General features: G+C 41.7%; 2 protein-coding genes across 3 annotated transcripts; one reads left to right on the forward strand and one right to left on the reverse strand.

Moving 5' to 3' along the window:
* The first annotated feature begins 1,412 nt into the window (after positions 1–1,412).
* heca (hdc homolog, cell cycle regulator) lies at positions 1,413–11,396 on the forward strand. Of its 2 annotated transcripts, XM_070925693.1 has the most exons (6): positions 1,413–1,649; positions 3,963–4,736; positions 4,770–5,001; positions 6,399–6,565; positions 7,986–8,140; positions 10,848–11,396. In XM_070925693.1, exons 1-6 carry the CDS (start codon positions 1,511–1,513, stop codon positions 11,010–11,012), a joined length of 1,632 nt encoding a protein of 543 aa, XP_070781794.1. In that variant the 5' UTR covers positions 1,413–1,510; the 3' UTR covers positions 11,013–11,396. The 2 variants fall into 2 exon arrangements, with proteins under 2 accessions (XP_070781794.1, XP_070781793.1); XM_070925692.1 differs by having other exon boundaries at positions 3,963–5,001.
* Positions 11,397–12,265: 869 nt separating this feature from the next.
* Positions 12,266–15,654, reverse strand: mtif3 (mitochondrial translational initiation factor 3). The gene is made up of 4 exons (XM_070925694.1): positions 15,595–15,654; positions 14,243–14,702; positions 13,350–13,501; positions 12,266–12,555 (listed from the first exon to the last, which is right to left on the reverse strand). The coding sequence occupies exons 2-4, from the start codon at positions 14,697–14,699 to the stop codon at positions 12,307–12,309; spliced, it is 858 nt and encodes a 285-aa protein (XP_070781795.1). The 5' UTR covers positions 14,700–14,702; positions 15,595–15,654; the 3' UTR covers positions 12,266–12,306.
* Between the last annotated feature and the right edge of the window lie 3,536 nt (positions 15,655–19,190).

The raw sequence follows: 19,190 nt of genomic DNA on the forward strand, positions 1-19,190 counted from the left end.
CTTTTGTATTACTTTTCATTCACTCTGGTGTTAAAATAGATTAGATGGTTAAATTTAAATACCATTTATTGTTATACATGTACTTTGTTTTTACGGTATATTCTACCTGCTTAAGTACTGCTTTGCTGCAAAGCTCCTGTTACTTCACAGGGATTTTTGGAAATATCACCACCCAGGCTGATGAAATATGTGCTGTCATAACTACTAAATAAGACAGTGATGCCTCCCCAAAGGTATGTGACACTTATTACTTCTTCTCATCAACCTCTGTGGTCTGCTGCTGCTGCATTCAGGCACTGTGGGAATATCTGACACAGCTGCTTCAGGTTAAGTTAAGTTTTATTTTGTATTTTTTTTTAAAGTAATTGTCAATTAGCAGCAAGTCTTTATGTAGCACTATATAATTTGCAAAAGGGTGGAAATAAGTTTGGAGAGGCAGTAAATGTGAGCAAGGTAATTGTATTCAAACTGATACGTTATCTATATCGCAGTTGACAAAGTACTCTTTTACTTAAGTAAAAGTAGCAATACCACAGTGTAGAAATACTCTCTTTAAAGTCTGTAATTCAAGATATTACTTCAGTAAAAGTACAAAAGTATTAGCATCAAAATATACTTAAAGTACTAACAGTAAAAGCATTCATTATGCAGAATGGCTCATTTCAGAATAATGTAGAATATATTATTGGATGATAATTATTGATGAATTAATATGTACCTTACTTTAATGTTGCAGCTGATAAAGGTGGAGCTCATTTTAATGACTTCTTCTTAGCCTATACTAATACATCATAATTTCTTTGTTTATTATATTTCGTATTATTAATTTCAACCTGCAAAGTAACTTAAGTTATAATATAAATGTAGTGGAGTAAAAAGTAAAATATTGGCCTCTGAATTGTGGTGGAGTAGGAGTGTAAAGTGGCAGAAAATGAAAATACTAGTACAAGTACCTCAAAATTGTACTGAAGTACAGTACTTGAGTAAAAGTACTGAGTACTTTTTCCACCACTGGTTTAGCTGATAATACTTCTGTACATTTACTTCGCATTGGAATGCTTATTTCTTCCACCATTGTTTGTGATATATAAGCAAATCAAATGGTTAACCGCTTGTGTTGTAAGTAGTAGGTGATGTCGAACACAAGCGTTTGAAGGGGTAATGTCCGAGCTTTCCCATGGGCCCCGAACGTAGCACAAGTCTTTGACGGCCAATGCGGGGGGCGGGGTCCCGTGACGTCAGGGGGTGGAAGAAAACAGCGGAGCAGGAATCAAAACAAGAGACGGACACGCCTTCGTTCTTAAAGGTTATAGCAGCTTATTCCTCATAACTGCTGCTGTCAGAGCTGCTCAAACCCCGCCTGTCGTCCACGAGGACACCAAAAACAACAACACAAAGAGAAAAACACTGCAAAAACACTGCAGAAATGGAGTCCACAGAAATGTCAGACAGCGTTGACAGCAGCCGCTGATAGAGGTCGAAAATAACACTGACATCCGAATCCTGTAAAATGCCCAACCAGAAGAACAACAAGGGAAAGAAAAGCAAACGCACTAACAGTAGCGGAGATGAGCAGGAAAATGGAGCCTGTGCGGCCGCAACAGGAGGCGCGGCCGCGGCGGCTGCACCCAGACACGAGCGCTCAAGTGGTAAGAGAGGAAACGGACACAGATGTAGAAGTTTAGTGATGCTGCCTTCCTGCAAAGGGGAAGCTCTGTCTTGTCTGTGCGACTGTGACATACATGCACTGCGACGTTGCAAATGGCACGATCCCCCGCCACTTCTTTCCACGCTGTAGAGAGCGCGGTGCCAAACTTCGGTTTAAAAATGTGGCAATTTAATGGTTCCTTGAATATCTGCAAATACAAGATATATGGGTCGATCACGACTTGAGGCCTTGCATGAATGGGGTCGATTTTGTTTGGTCGCATGTGTATATGTGAACCAGCAAGTAGCTGGTGCTCCGCTGCACTGAAACCTCCGTTCGTGTAACTGGTTTCACCTTGCTTTCTAAAGGCCATCGTGGTTTGTTTTGGTGCGAGATTGTGGGAACATCCGGCAAACAAGTTGAAATATTATTGATACAGGTGTTGCTTGGTGTGTCGGATGTTAGCTGAATTAGAGAGCGGTTGTTGTGTTTTGGCAAATTGTCTTTGGTTTCGTTTTAACACGTTTGAGTTGTACCCGATAAGCAAGACATCTTTAAATGATCAGATTTATGAATGGATATTTGCGCCTCGAGCTCCTCTTGGAAAATACACACATTCACACATGAAAACAGTATTCCTTGGGAAAAGAAAATGTAGCCTCAGTGAGTCTTAATGACACAATGCAGCACTTCTTTGAGTGTTATTACATCCACATTACTGCCGTTACATTTGCTGTGCAGACTATGCGGGCCTCAGCTGTCTTTTCCTGACGCGCACCTTGTCCACACAGTTTGTGGCCTTCCTCAAGGGGGTAATACTGACACCTCACCACTTGTCTGCGCACTCAAGTTCAACTTCATCCCATACAGACCGACAATAACTAGAAGAAAAAAAAAGTCACCCTGCTTGCACTTTCAAATGTGGTATACACTAGGTTTAAAACAGACTTGTAGGTTATTGCACTTTGGATATTAGTGGTGCAGTGTAGTTAGTTAATTAGTCATTAAGTCGATCAACAGCAACTATTTTGATTGTTAATCATTCAAGTAATTTTTCAAGCAAAATGCGGAACATTAGAGGGGTTCCAGCCTCTAAACTGAATTATCTTTAGGTTTTGGACTGTTGACCGGACAAAACAATTGGCAATTTCAATATGACTACTTTATGTTGACCAAAAACAAATCGATTAATCAAGAGAAGAAGATGAGTTCAGATGAATCTGTAGTAGTGGCCCTAAGTAAAATGTATGAATATTTGTCTAAAGATGAATTCAGGCTGAACTATGAACTCAGTGTAGCCCTTCATTATCCACTAAAATGATGCACAGGGCTAAGAATGCATGGGTAAGTGTATTTTTCTCCTCTGTGTGGTGAGGGAGAAAGAGAAAAAAAAAAAAAAAAAAAAGCGCTGACAGTGTAGCGGAAAAGGAAGGAGGAAACTATCCCCCTACACACACCCACAGTGTATTATCATGAGCTACTTCTTGTAGAGACTGCGTGCCCACATTTGCTTGATTCACATCCAGACTTGACAATTGGCAGGGCCTGAATAGAGCAGCTCACAGGCTCGGGTGGCCTAGTTGAATTTCATAAATCGATGGCGAGGAGGCTGCAAGGACACCGACATCCCTCTTTTAACATTTTCACCTCATGTTGTGTGTTGATATGTGATGATGATGATGATGATGATGATCCTGCTCATGTAACCTAAGGCGGAGAGACGGCTTTAATGGTGCCGTTGTCCGGTTAAATCCGTGCTGTTTCGAGATTTAGTGTCACCCAAAGTGTTTGTTAGTTAGTTAGAATTTGTTAGTGCTGAAGATATCTTATCTATCTACGACAACAGTTTTGATAATCATTTTTAGAGCTGTAACTATTATTGATAAATCCGAAGGTTGGTTTTCTTATTCTAACGAATCGATCGCCTATAAAAGATATTCCATCATCAAAGTAGCCGTCCAGTCATTCTCTGTGATTGTTTCAGCTTGGTTCTAGCTTCTTAAATGTGCGAATTTGCTGCCTTATTTTGTAGTAAATGGATTATATTTGGACATTTCAAGATGTCACCTCGCGCTCCAGGAGATAGTGAGTCTGATGGTTAACAATGAATTGAAAAATAATAGGCAGATTAATCAAAATACATACAATGCTTAGTTGCAGCCTTAAATTGAATATTTGAGTGTGTATAGACAATGGAAAAGACCGACATACAGTAAAATATTACCCGTGAGTGAAGTGAATGAATGAGGCTTTTGTGTGAAATTGTGATGAGAACACAACTAAATCCTCCTCTCTCCTGTCTTTACTCGTTCAGAGGGCCAGTGTGCGACCCCGCTCGGCTGCAGCTTGGGCCGTCCCATCGACCTGGAGAAGGACGACTACCAGCGGGTGCTGTGCAACAACGAGCTCTGCCCTTACGGCAACTGGATGCATCTGCAGTGTTTCTACGAGTGGGAGAGCTCCATCCTCGTCCAGTTCAACTGCATCGGCCGAGCTCGGTCCTGGAATGAGAAGCAGTGTCGGCAGAACATGTGGACCAAGAAGGGCTACGACCTGGCCTTCAGGTTCTGCTCCTGCCGCTGCGGCCAGGGCCACCTCAAGAAAGACACCGACTGGTATCAGGTGAAACGTATGCAGGATGACCGCAAGAAGAAGCCGTCTGAGAGGAGCACGGGCAGGAATGGGGCCAGTGGAGGGGCAGCAGGGTCCGGGGACGGGCTTTTTGAGGAGCCCAAGAAAAGCAAGCTGCCAGGAGGAGCAGTGGGAGGAGGTAAACTGTCCCACAGAGCCTCTAGTCAGGAGTTACCTCGGAGACAATCAATGGACCGTCAGAACTCTACAGAGAGAGGAGCAGCAGCAGCAGCAGGAGGACCCTTTTGTCTGGGGCCTCCTCTGAAGTCTCCATGTGACTCCCCGGGACAGTCTCCTCCAGCTGGTTTCCCTTTCTCGCCCACCGCTGTCCTCGGAGCAGGAGGCGGAGGAGCAGGATTGCGAGGTTCCCGTCCTCTAGGAGAGTTCCTCAAATCAGCCGTCCACATGGACCCGCAGAGGAAACACCTTCTGGTCGGGGGAGCTCTCGGCCGGGGCGGTGGCTGCTCGATGGGAGCCTCCGGCGGCGGAGCTCACCTCGACCCCGGGTCCGTGCTTCCCCTGCCGCTGTCCTTCGCCCTCCCGCTCCACCACCGGCTCACCTCCGGCAGCGTGGGCGACGGCACCCACTCTCACCCAGTGCAGTTCCTGAGGAGGCTGGACCTCTCGGAGCTCCTCACCCACATCCCTCGACACAAACTCAACACCTACCACGTCCGCATGGAGGACGATGCCCAGGCAGGCCAGGGAGAAGAGCTGCGCAGGTACACATTTTAATCTCGTCCAACTTGAAAAGAGAAGCCTCCCCTCTGCATTAAAATGTGAGTTACCTGAACTAAAGTTTTGACAATGTAAAACTAGCTGAGTTAAGTTAAACAAACTCTGAAGATATTAAGTTGAATCAGCAACTGTTCAGTCAAGCTGACAAACGTCACACACAGATCTACATTTTCTCAGTTTGAAAGTCAGATTTGACTTTAACAAGGCTGCTCCCAGTGACCCTGTTAAACTAAACGTGCAAGGAGGTAGAGGTAGGACTGATTTCAATACTAACCTGTGCGTGTTCATTATTATGAGAGGAAACATCCATGACTCCACATGTCGGGCCTAATAAGAAATAGACGGTTACATTGCTTTTGTCGAGTGGTTTTACTGTAGCTTATAGTTTGTGTGTTATTATGAGTCATGTTGATTGTCAAATCACCTGATCAATACATACCTGTGACCACGTGATTTGACATATTAAAGATAGCTTATGATTGTAGGAAATATTCTGACACGCAACATAAGTAAAAATAAACAAAGACAAAACGTTGCGGACACTAAAGTGTTTCTTTGTTTAGACACTGTTTGAATAACAAGGCAATATAAAGAGACGCGTATAGAAGGGATTTGAAAGGGGTAAATATAAACATAAGCTAAAACTGAATAAAACAGATAGAACAGCTACAGTGCAGTGCAAGATATGAATGAATACTCTCCAGTGTAATCGAATGAAAGGCATTGGCAAACAGCAAACTGAGTGATTTAAAAGAACTGAGAGCTGGAGCGGACCTAACATGCTGCATAAGAACTGAATGCTGCTTCTCCCAGTTTAGTTTTGACCCTTCCCTCAGGAGTTGGTGGAGACCAAAAACAGAGCTCAAAGAGAGGAAATGTTGGACTTACGTTTGCCAGGTGGACACAAACACGACTCCAAATGAACGCTGACGTTTCTCCATATCTGCTAGATGTGTAAACAGGCAACAACAGCATTTACTGAGACCACCTTGGAATGATTTGTCTCATTAAACATAAAAAACAACTATAAATACAAAGACACATTTTCATGCACAAGTGTAGACTGTGGGTTGACATTTATTGGCGTTTGTGAGCTGTGGTCCGCCATGTTAGAGGCACACAAGTTCTTAACTTCACCTTGAATATCACGTGTATCAGCCTGATCCCAGGTTTGTACCTGACAACGGATATTTTTCTGATTCTCAGAGGAAGGGAAAGGAAAAGACGTACTCGCAGGATTGACTCTTCAGAACTCAGCTTGTTCACATCTCAACTAAAACCACACCAAAGAAAAAAAGCCTGTCACATCAATCTGCCAGAACCATTCAGTGTGCAAGACTTCATAATGGTGTAATATTTTGTTGCATGTGTTGTCCTGTAGGTTCATCCTGTCAGCCCTCAGTGCGAGCCAGAGAAACGTGGTCAACTGTGCGCTGTGCCACAGGGCGCTGCCCGTGTTTGAACAGTTTCCTTTGGTGGACGGGACTCTGTTTCTCAGCCCTTCACGCCACGACGAGATTGAGTATGACGTCCCCTGCCACCTTCAAGGTCAGACCCGGTATCAAGATCGTGGCATGAGACCTGAGATTATTTCACACAAACACTTAGTGTATGGCGCTAACGTAGCTCCAAATGTGAGTCAAATCACCCGTCACCAGTACAGCCTTTACACATTTTACACATTTTGATTAATGGTTCCCAGAGGATGAACCCTAATTACTTTGACCTGACTTTTCCTCTCGTACCACCAGGAGGTTGACACTATTGATTTTTAGTGACATTGCTCAGCTACTTTTTGGATGGAATGCCATTCATACAAACATTCATGTTCCCCTCAGGATGAATTGTAATACCTTTGGTGATCCATCACCTGGTCAAAGCTTTGTCCAATACTTTTAATGTCTGCGAAACTGACATGTCAGCTGGACTTTGTGTCAAATATTAGCATGCTAACATGCTAAACTAAGCAGATGAACCGTGGTATACCTGTTAAAACATCAGCACGCTAGCATTGTCATTGTGAGCATGTTAGCGCGCTGGTGTTAGCATTTAGCATGAAGCACCACTGTGCCTACCTACAGCCTCACAGAAAACTACAATTACCATTTGTGAATTATAATGAATAATTATTGTTAATAATGAATAAGTATAGAAAACATGTTGAAACTATTTACACTGTTCAGTGTGTATTGTGGGGACAGTGTTTAATCTACTGTAGCGTTATGTCGCTCTGCATCTCCGGCACATCAGCTGCCAGGACTGCTTCTATTCAAGTGGTTTAATGAATTGCAATCATTAGCATTTTGTTTTGTTCCATTACATATTCACTTTCTCTCTAAAGTGTTCAAGCTGTGTTAGCTTTCCTTTCCTGCAAAGACAAACCACGACTGGTTAATCCGTCAACAAGTCCAGTCCATACTGCGCGTATAGACATAAAAGGCTTTCCGCTGGCCTCTGCGCAGTCCGACATGAATGTGAATTAGCACGTCGGCCGCATGAAGCCTCTTTGATGTACTGGCCCACCAGCTTTGATATGTATGGTCCTTGATATGCATCAGTATGAAAGGATCATTTGTTAAATTTTTCATGCCTCTGTGTCGGGCAGGAACATAAATATTGGCGAAAGAGAAATGATTGAATCATACAGTGGAGTTAAAACATGAGGTTTGTTTAGAATTGGTTTTGTCAGTGTGGATGTTGATTTGTTTTTCATTCCTTTAAAAAAAAAAAAAAAAAAAGGGGGTAAAGTTTGGAGCTTGTTTTTGTTTGGTGAAAATGGAACAGCACACACAAAACTCAGAAATCATTATTTTATTGATTGTCTAAAATGAGCTAAGGATGCAATCAGGAGTTTGTTATTGTATTGATTTTCCTGGTTGATTAACAGACCACTCTGGCTTGAAGACAAACTGACTGACTTGTCATTTAGTAGATTTAATACCTAACTATCTTCCCTCATGTCCAACAGGCAGGTTAATGCACCTCTACGCCATCTGTGTGGACTGTTTAGAAGGCGTCCACAAGATTGTCTGCATCAAGTGCAAGTCACGCTGGGACGGGAGCTGGCACCAACTGGGCACCATGTACACCTACGATATACTGGCTGCTTCACCGTGTTGCCAGGTAGGAACACTGATCTCTGAGGGGCGGCGATGAGCACATTACTAAAAACAAATCAGAGTGACTTTGTGTAATCCAGGAGAGCAGCGATTCTTCAGACTATGTGTCTTCCTGGAAACGAGCAGTGAAACCAAACAGTGGTGATCTCCAGTGTTGCTCGTGTGAATTAAACCTGTTGTGGTTTTCTCTGATGATGCAGTTGTTTTCACATAAATAAATCTTGCCTTGTGGGACAAAAAACTCAAAGATCTACTCACCAGCTTTTCATGAGCCTGCACGTCACAGTCTTCATTTGCGAGTGGAACGTGCTGCCGGTGTCATATACAGTTAGGCCCAGAAATATTTGGACAGTGACACAAGTTTTGTTATTTTAGCTGTTTGCGAAAACATATTCAGGATACAGTTATATAATCAATATGGGTTTAAAGTGCAGACTCTCAGCTGTAATTTGAGAGCATTCACATCCAAATTGGAGGAAGGGTTTGGGAATTACAGCTCTTTAATATGTAGCCGCCTCTTTTTCAAGGGACCAAAAGTAATTGGACAATTGGCTCAGAAGGCTGCATGGGCTCGTCCCTCGTTAACCTGTCATCAATTAAGCAGTTAAAAGGTCTGGAGTTGATTCCAGGTGTGGCATTTGCATTTGGAAGCTGTTGCTGTGAACCCACAACATGAGGTCAAAGGAGCTCTCAACGGAAGTGAAACAGACCATCCTTTAGGCTGAAAAAAAAGAAGAAATCCATCAGAGAGATGGCAGAAATGTTAGGAGTGGCCAAATCAACAGTTTGGTACATTCTGAGAAAAAAAGAGCACACTGGTGAGCTTGAGAACTCAAAAAGGCCTGGACGTCCACAGAAGACAACGGTGGTGGATGATCGCAGGATCCTTTCCATGGTGAAGAAAAACCCCTTCACAACATCCACCCAAGTGAAGAACACTCTCCAGGAAGTAGGTGTATCAGTATCTAAGTCTACCATAAAGAGAAGACTTAATGAGAGTAAATACAGAGGGTTCACCACAAGGTGCAAACCATTAACCAGCCTCAAAAATAGAAAGGCCAGATTAGACTTTGCCAAAAAATATCTGAAGAAGCCGGCCCAGTTCTGGAACAGCATTCTTTGGACAGATGAGACGGGGATCAACCTGTACCAGAATGATGGGAAGAAGAAAGTATGGAGAAGAATCGGAACAGCTCATGATCCAAAGCACACCACATCTTCTGTAAAACATGGTGGAGGCAGTGTGATGGCATGGGCATGCATGGCTTCCAATGGCACTGGGTCACTAGTGTTTACTGATGATGTGACAGAAGACAGAAGCAGCCGGATGAATTCTGAAGTGTATAGGGATATACTTTCTGCTCAGATTCAGCCAAATGCAGCCATGTTGATTGGACGGCGCTTCACAGTACAGATGGACAATGACCCAAAACATACTGCGAAAGCAACCCAGGAGTCTTTTAAGGCAAAGAAGTGGAATATTCTGCAATGGCCGAGTCAATCACCAGATCTCAACCCGATCGAGCATCGATGCATTTCACTTGCTCAAGACAAAACTTAAGGCAGAAAGACCCACAAACAAGCAACGACTGAAGACAGCTGCAGTAAAGGCCTGGCAAAGCATCACAAAGGAGGAAACCCAGCGTCTGGTGATGTCCGTGGGTTCCAGACTTCAGGCAGTCATTGCCTGCAAAGGATTCTCAACAAAGTATTAAAAATGGACATTTTACTTATGGTAATGTTAATTTGTCCAATTACTTTTGAGCCCCTGAAATGAGGAGACTTTGTATAAAAATGGTTACAATTCCTAAATGTTTCATAGGATATTTTTGTTCAACCCCTTGAATTAAACCTGAAAGTCTGCACTTCAATTGCATCTTAGTTGTTTCATTTCAAATCCAATGTGGTGGCTTGCAGAGCCCAAACCATGAAGATTGTGTCACTGTCCAAATATTTCTGGGCCTAACTGTAGCAAATGGTTGTATATGCTCAAAAAGATGTGGGCCATGAGTTTGTGTGCAAAGTCCTTCAAAGTTCTTCAACCTCGTGATTTCTGGTTGCACTATTGGACCGGGTTAGTTGGCTAGGAAACGCCTGCAACGCTATCCAATGAAAAGCAATCCATTACGAGCTATAACTCCAAAACACAATACGTTTAGGCGGCCAAAGCGATATATATACTAAACTTGATGGCGGATGAATCCTTTCTGAATGTAGTTATGATTTAGTTTTGTTTAGAAGCGCATACACGGAGAAATACGTGTTTCAAAGTGTATAGAACTCAGGCAGCTTTTCTGTAGACATTCTGTAAGTTCAGGTATATTGTGTTCTTTTTGGGAAATTGAATGTAAAATCTTCGAAGTTTATGTCATTATGAAACACCATTTTGATCCAAGTTTCTGGTCAGATGTGTCGAACATACGTTACCTCTTTTACTCTTCATTTTTGTGACGTGCAAAACTCCATTTAGTAAACACTTACTTTATAACGAGGCTAAATTTGAACGTAGCTGCTGCAACCCGGGGTCACTGCTGTCCCCCATAGCTGTTGATGTGACATTATCTTACAGCACTCCAGTCCTTCAACACTGGGAGATTCAAAGCTCAGAAAAGAGCCGTTGAGTGGACCTCTGAGTCGAGATTATTTTGGCTGCTTTAATTCAGCGTCGTGTTAACTGACCCGCGTCCTCTCTCCTCCCTGTGTGTCCTCAGGCTCGTCTCAACTGTAAACACTGCGGGAAGCCGGTGGTGGACGTTCGAGTCGGGATGCAGTATTTCTCCGAGTACAGCAACGTCCAGCAGTGCCCTCACTGTGGCAACCTGGACTATCACTTTGTTAAACCTTTCTCCTCCTACAAAGTACTCGAGGCTTATTGACAAATGCTGTTCTTGCATGCTAGTTAAGCTGCTTTTGTTCCAATTTTTTATTTTCTAACACAATCTAGGAAAGATTTTTATTTTTTGGGCCTTACGGTGGTTTTATGTTTTTAAGTTCTCTCTCTCTCTCTCTCTCTCTTTTGATTTCTTTTTTTAATGTATAGGAAAAGTATGACTCTAGTTAAAAAAAAATAAAAAAATAAAAAAGTTCCATGACAGTATCCCTGCTGTTTGGAGAAGTGTTGATAAGTGTGGACCTGACACTTCCGTCAATCAAACACATTTATCTGTGACAAGTGAATGTATCTGTACGCCAAATTTGCTTTTATTTTTATTTTTTACCAAAAACATAAAGATGAATCTCAAATAAAGCAGAGAAAGTTATGCACTGGCGTTGGTTTGATATCTTCATCGCGTCTAAACACTTTTTTTTTCACGGCATTGTTGACAAGAGATTGTGAAAATCATCATCAGGCTATTTATTGATGATCTTCAAGCACTTCACACAGATTGGCAACTTTTATTGCTGGTTCATCGTCATCGTCCCTTAGCTCTGGTATAGGTGGACACAAATCAATGAAACCCACATGTCCTGTGCTGTCTCACAGCAGACCGCCAGGATGAGTTTTCAGTCTGCGATGAGTTTCTGCTGTCAGTGGGTGAGGATTGGGTCAATACAGTGTCCTCACAAGTACAGTAGTACAAGAATGTGTGTGTTTTTTGGACATTTGTTTAAAAAAAAAAAGGGGGGAAGAGTTGACAGGAAATGAGGGAGAGAGAGAGATGCAATAAAGGTCCCCAGCCGGACACAAACCGGCATCTTAACCCCTGAGCTGTGTGGCCACCCAGGTGTGTTTTTAAGAATGAAACCTGTGAATCGTGACCTTCACTTATCAAGTAAAATGTAATCTTTAGGTAACTACAACGTGACAGTGAAAGTAAAATCTATGGCAACTAGTTATTTAGCAGACGGTTGGCCGGGAAATGTTCTAGTACACATGTATTAGAACTGAATAGTGTTCCAACATGAGGCCACATTCATTAAAAATAAAGGTCTTGTCCCTCAGCGCATACATGAGAACGTTTTGCTACCAGTGTAGCTCTGCCACCTTTTAACGAAATGGCCCACAAAGACTTTCAGAGGACTAATGGCTGCATCATTATCATACACCAAGCTCTGTTAAATACCTACACCATACGCTCCAGAGCCTGACTAATGAATTTACACCAAACCGTGACATTTAAGCGCGGACTTCCATTTGCTTTTGTGAAAACTGTTTTATTTCGCATCAGCTCACTGCTGTAGCGACTCTCCTGCTGTGTCCGTGTTGCTAACAGGGGAGGTTTTGCTCTGAGCGGCTTTCGAACCGGAGTCAACAGGCCGCGAAGCTGCGGCCTTATCCTTCTCTATTTGTGACAGCTCCTTCGCTGAAGGTGGTCGGAGGATGCACATGGCTGCTTGACCGTCACGTATGGCTTTAGGCTTGGAAACAAATCCCACCATTACCTCCATTTGTTGCACAATCTGCTCCAGATTTGTGTCCTGTGGAAAATTAAAAAAAAAAAAAAAAAACACACAAATGTTAAAGAATTGCTGTGTATATAGTTAGGACATATTTGGGGGTAATAAATGCCCGATGAAAGGATATTTTTTACAGTTGTCCTTCACCCACTTAGCCATTAAGGTAAAAGTCAACAGTGCTGTTTGGATAAATGGCATCAAGAGAAGGTGAGGACACAGACAGAGCTGAGAGGTGGAGCTTGACTGACCCTGGTGGCACGCAAAGCCTCACCCTCTGAATGTCACATAAAAATGTACCACAACATAACATGTTACACAGCATGAGAAGTAACATAAACATACAACTGTGTTAATGCTAGACCATTTCAACAATCAACAACAATCAATACAACACTGGAGGCCAACACTGATATTGATATTTGAGATATTTGAAAGCTTTGAAATCAGATACAGAAGCTGATATTTGTTTTTTAATACAAACAAGTATTTTTGATTTTTGAACAAAATTATTATAACTATAATAATGCAATGTTCAAATAAGGGTCGCACATAGATTTGTATCTACGTCTGCTGCATATCCAGACATGTTTTGTCGCAATTCACACTCACACGGAGTAGAACGACATAATTTGCTGTTTAAACTACTTACATTTGGGAGTGTGTTAGGTGCACTGGTGGCCTAGGAGTTACGGTGTTGACCGTGAACCCCTCACTTCCTGTCATCTCCCTACTGTCCTGATCTAATAAAAGGCAGCAAAAAAAAAAAAGCCCCAAAAAAAGAATTGGAAAAGAAAACAGTGAGTGTTCCTCCTCACCAGGTTGACTGCAGGTCCTCCACGTCCTGATCGCAGAGTGATTCTAACATGGTGCTTCTTCTCCAGCCAGCTCTCCACTTGTTTCAGCTTGGTGGTGAGGTCATGAGCTGCGATGCCGGATGAAAAGGTGAGCTCTTTCACCTGCACAGGGGCTGTGGAGAGAACACAGTCAGCCCAATTTTATATGATTTGTTTTACAGTAGGATCTGTGGAATATTGATGTTACCGAGATGGTTTCTGTTGAAAAGAGATTCCTTCACAGAATAAGGAGGCCTCGTTTAAAGAAACATTTTGACTAGATCCCATTTGGAAATGGTTTAGTTCATGCCTCTTAACAGCTTTTGGAAGAAGAATCTGTACACTCAACTGAACAACAGAGGTGAGGTACACAAGTGAAGCCTCAGTTGACAAGCTTTTAATAAATGTATATTCCCTGAGACTACCTACCATTCAGATCTGGTTTGTTGGACAAAAAAGTATGATCTGCAAATTGTAAACAGCTCCTAATCTGTATACGTTTATTGACAATTGGAAAAATTAGGTTCCAAGTGCAGCACTCTTCATCAGACACAAAGACAACTTGTTCAAGGTTGGGATGTACGTCTAATAAAACAGTGGTTCCCATCCTTTTGGGATGGTCAACCCCATAGTTCACATATTTCTACGAGCTGTGAGCATTTCAAGCGTTTTTTACCTTGTCAAACTGTTGAATTTGAATATTTTTTAGAGCCCAGAAGAGGTAAAACATCCTGGTAAAAAGAAAAGATATAAGAAATATCATAGTTTAATGTAGCAGAAATATGTTTGAGTCTCATCTTGTGACCCTTTGGAGGGATCCTGACCACTGTATTAAACTAAGGTCGGAAGTAGGTCCCTGCCAGGACAACACATACCTGCTTTTGCTTTCTGTTTCTCTCGCAGTTTCATCTGCTCTTCGTGCACCTGTTTGCCGCTCATCAGCCGGTAGACGGGAGGATCTTTGTGTTCATTGAGCAGCACCAATTTGAGGCCCTGCTCGTCCATGATTCTAATCACATCTGCTCGGTGCATGGTGCCCAGGTTCTCGCCGGTGTCACTTATCACCTGTATCTGACGCAGAGGGATCTTACGGCCAACAGTGTTGATTGTGGCATGAGCTCTGGGACCTTGCTTTTTTTTCTTTGGTGCAAGAGTCTGTTCTGGGTCGTCTGCAGCAGTGGAGAATGGAGACCGCCTCCAGGAGGAAGCAATGGTGTTAGATCTTTCACTGCATATAGTAAATCTTGATGCTGGTGTCCAGTAGCCAGGGCTGCCACCACACACAGCTCTCACTGTGCGGCTGAGCATCCACCTCACACAACCTGCAGACATATCCTAGATAAAAAGAAAGGAGACAATTGACTCATTCATTCATTTATTTATTTCCTATCTGACTCTACAGTCTAGGTAGTCCTCATCACAAAGATATTCAGAGGATGTTAAGATCAATTTCATCTCTGCATCATCAGCAGCATCTTGTCTGGAACTTATAAACATAATGAATCAACAGCCAGTTTATACAGCTGTGAAATGTTTTTCCTTCAGCCTCCCGCCGGACCAGCCTTCATTAGAACATCGGCCAATTAAAGTTTGCCTTACTTATCTGTCACCGCACACACTGTACACATCACAAATAAGACATTTTTTCAAACGGTCAGGGTCTACTCTGGTATTCAGCATACACCACACTCCATTACTTCCTTTAGGAAGTTTTCACCGTATTTGCATTTGGTTCACCTGTCAGTCTGACAAGCGTCTGCAGTTCGAACACTCGTTCGGTGTGGTCGTGGTCGTGCCACTGCAAGCAGATTGTCAAAGATAACGTTTAATTGAATCATCAGAAACGTTGTGCCGAACTGACCAGCAAACCTTATTCAGCCATGACATGCACTGCGGTAAATGCACCGTGTTCCTCTGTGTGTGGAATTAATATGTCAACATTAAGCTGTAAGGTTGTGGAGGGGAGTCTGGAGTTGACCGAGAGAGCTGTTTACAGTCATAGCGTAAGCCTAATACTATGGAAACAATGTCATTTGAATTAACGAACCCTCGGTGTCATTGGCACTTTGCACAAGGTGTCCTAGACGTATTAGCTCGTTCTCCAAATACACACAAAGTTCAGTTCCTGTGTAAAAACATTAATGCGGTCAAATTAAGACATAAACGCTTATGTCGCCAGTAAGTAAATTACCCAAATGCGTCACCTGTTGTTGTGCTTTTTACTCACCGCACATCAACGTCGTTCAATCATGCTCTCTGCTGCAGGGTGACTGTTGTGTCTTCTTCCGCGATGTACTTCTTCTTCACTTCATTTTAGTTAGAAGTAGATGCAACGAGCCCGCGATGCTGCCCTCTTCCGGACAAAGTAGGACACGTCGCTACTCCATTAAAGGGTCGGTTCACGCAAACGATATGCCAGCCTTGGCATGAAGACTAGAAACGGGGCAAACAGCCACCCTTATTTGTACAAAAGCGTTAAAAACAGCAGTTTGTGGTGGTTGCGGTTGCCTGTAATTAATATGAAAGTACTATCGATCTTCTCCTCTAACGCTCTGCTTGAAAGCCAACTCTTCCCTTTAAGTAATGGAGCTACTTGAGACTGACAGGCATGGTTGCATATTCCTTTTTGTGGTCAGTTACAAAGAAATAGTGTTTCGTGTGGGGTTTGTTTTTTTCTCACAATTGATTTAAATTAAAAATAACCTTGTATAAAAAAAAAATATTTGCTCTCTCTCACAAATGATGCTATAAATACTTAAACAGCTTATCAGCTGAGTGTGCCAGAACTCACAGGCTCCCTTTTCAAGAGTTACGGGAAGTGGACATTTGTCAGCGATCTATCTTATCTATCAGCTATCTGTTTGCCAACAACTATACTGCCCTAGTTCAAAGGTGAACTGGGCTGACTGGGTTAACTGTGACAGATAGATAGGATGTCATTCCCTCATTTTATGTTGGACTTTGTTAGACCTTTGGGAAAACTGGAATATTACACAGTATCAACAACAAAATGTGCTCTTTCAGCTTTCCTGTCTGTCTGGTATTCACACATTTAACTATAATGTTCACACAAGCTAACCATTCATTCCGTTACATCATCTCTGGATATCCACCCAAGCGTAACGCTATTTAGTTTATTTTGCATGGGAGAGTGGCACATGGATCCCTTGCGACATTTATGGGAACTACCAATTTGCAAAACAAAATGTTTGCAGCTATGCAAAGTCAGTTTGACATAACATATTAATCCGGCCAAAAGGTTCAGTTGCTCTTGTTTAGTTCTGCTGTTCAGCACTTTGACGTTACTTCAACCAGAGAAAGGTAAGAAGTAAAATACTTTGGTCTTGTCTGATAATCCCTCACAGAAAAAGTGCTTTAGAACAATACTTGTTATTCATCTACTGTAGCGGCGACTGGATCACACATCCTGACCGAGCATTAATGCCATCAAAAGAACATGAACTGGATGACTTGGGTTTTGTTTGTGGGCCTTCTGTGGATTTATCTTACCTGTAAGTAGACATGATCTCCAGTTACTTAAGTACTAAAGCCTGATAGGAACCTTAGTATCTGTTGAACTTCAAACAAGTGCCTGTATATCACACTGTATTATTCTCCTAAGGAATTACATCTACTGTAAAAATATCGTGTCAAGAATATGACATTTTCGTTTAACTTGTTACCTGATTTGATTTTAGGCCAAAGAACGTACTGCCAACGAGATTACAGATGTGTCAAAACGTGTATGGCCAAGAAAAGCAAAAATTTGGTTGTTGCTGATAACTTCAGTGGCGTCATCAGTGCACAAAGACATTTCGATCACAGTGAGTCAAAACTATGATAAACATCTTGATTACAGCATTTGTTGATATGTGTGTATGTATAAACATTTCAGGCTCTAGTTTATTGTTTGTTGCAAAATCTTAGCTAATGTACGCATGCTGTGTTGTATTTTAGAGACTTGTAGGAGAAAACATAAGCTGACCAATCACAGGTCTTGTTTTCGAGGCCTTATTGTCATTATTGAGAGGTTAAGGAGTGGCACTGGAGCCCGCGCACGTTTTATATAGAAATCATACAATAACCCTATGAAATACAACACAAGGTGAACCTCTCTCTCATGCTCTTTTTTTGTCATTCTTCACACAGCTACTTCCGTCACTTTTTGTGTGTACAAATGAGCGTAAAACAGCAGTGGAGGAAGTAATGTGAATTAATAGCACACCATAAAAATGACCCATGCACTAATAAAAGGCAGGACTTTTCGGTTGTAGTTGGTTGAGAGGGAGCTCATGATTATTTACATTATGGATGGATCTGCTGATTATTTTCCCTATTAATCGATAGATTATTTGGTTTGTAAGAAAATCTGAAAACACGATGCCTTCAAAATGCTTGTTTTGTTCAACCAATAGGACAAATATCACCATCATTAAAAATAAATTCAAATAATTAGAAAGAAAAGCCGCAAATCCTAACATTTGTGAAGCTGGATCATGAAATGTTTTTGCATGAAAGATGAACGAACGTGAATTACTTTTCTGTAAATCGATTAATCAACTAATTGTTTTTAGCTGTATTTGTACATTTTCACGTTTTGTGTGCAAACACCTTTATGAGTAAAGTAACTAGTAACTAAATAAAATAGAATATAGTAAAATAATTGTATGTATTATTATTAATATTTCCACCTGAGGTGCTGTGAAGTCGACAGTGACATGAGAAGTTATGTACAGTACTTGAGTGAATGTACTTTTATTACTTTTTATTATTTAGTACATATCAATAAAACACTTACTGGCTGCCTATGTGTTAGTGCAAAAGAAGAAAGGGGTAACAACCTTGTGTTTAAGGAAGGAACATGGGCAAAATGAGAGAGAGAGAGAGTCAATATTGAAATGAAATGATTCATAGTATCATTTATTTTAAAATGATGGTATATTTACATAAAGGTACGTCAGGAAATGATGGGGTAAAAAGTGTTTAATGTGGGGTACCTACCTCCATGAAGGTTATGATGTCAGTACAACTTCGTACGAACTAGTTTGTTTCAAGCGCCCCCCGACCTTTAGCCCTGCAGTGGACTGACTACCTGTGCTGGGTGTACCCGTCTCTCTCTCAGTGCAAGCTGGGAAAGACTCCAACCCCCGCATGAGCCATCAGTCTATACTAAATGACCAGGTCAAATTTCTTGTGTATCCATTGAACTACAATAAATTACTCAGATTTTTTTTATTTGCAGATGTTCCGCTTTGTTTGTGAGTATTTTGTAAGTTTTGGGTAACTGCTGTAAAATATTGTGTAAAAGTATGCGAGAGACGTAAGAGTATTATGAATTACTGCGTGAGATGAAAGAGACTGCATTCTTTACCTCTCAACAGTGAATGGTTGCATAGTATTCCTGCAGAAAGACGCAACAGAACCAAGTCAGAGCAGAAAATTCAAAAAGTACTGGTTTCAAATGGAGACGAAGGACGGTGCTCATCTGCTGCGCATGTCAAAGTGGCATATCAAGCAGGAATTGCTTCTGTATGTCCTGAAAGGGGAGAATTGCAGTGCCACAGTGTCTAACCTAACAGGTGAGCACCACAAAACAATTACAAATGTAAAACAACAGTTCTTCTTTAAGGATACAAAGATAAAAGATTAAAAAAAAACAACAATAAAAGTTGATGATTTGTTTTTCTTAATATAAATCTCTCTTAAAATCCAGATTCAAAGTGTGAATTCAATGCCACTGTCAGCGGTAAGCCCCTTTTTGACAATTCAGGCCGTAGAATTGAATGAAAACAGAGCTAATACGAAATGCAAAGATTACATTTG

Source organism: Enoplosus armatus, chromosome 19, assembly GCF_043641665.1.
Source record: "Enoplosus armatus isolate fEnoArm2 chromosome 19, fEnoArm2.hap1, whole genome shotgun sequence".
Taxonomy (NCBI): Eukaryota; Metazoa; Chordata; class Actinopteri; order Centrarchiformes; family Enoplosidae; genus Enoplosus; species Enoplosus armatus.

Excerpts from the sequence above, each read along its gene's own strand:
- mtif3 (XM_070925694.1), bottom strand. The coding sequence starts at position 14,699 with ATGTCTGCAGGTTGTGTGAGGTGGATGCTCAGCCGCACAGTGAGAGCT. Across the intron at positions 13,502-14,242 it reads GAAACAGAAAGCAAAAGCAG|CCCCTGTGCAGGTGAAAGAG; the intron begins GTATGTGTTGTC and ends TTCTCTCCACAG. Across the intron at positions 12,556-13,349 it reads GAGGACCTGCAGTCAACCTG|GACACAAATCTGGAGCAGAT; the intron begins GTGAGGAGGAAC and ends AATTTTCCACAG.
- heca (XM_070925692.1), top strand. The coding sequence starts at position 1,511 with ATGCCCAACCAGAAGAACAACAAGGGAAAGAAAAGCAAACGCACTAAC. Across the intron at positions 1,650-3,962 it reads CAGACACGAGCGCTCAAGTG|AGGGCCAGTGTGCGACCCCG; the intron begins GTAAGAGAGGAA and ends TTACTCGTTCAG. Across the intron at positions 8,141-10,847 it reads CTGCTTCACCGTGTTGCCAG|GCTCGTCTCAACTGTAAACA; the intron begins GTAGGAACACTG and ends GTGTGTCCTCAG.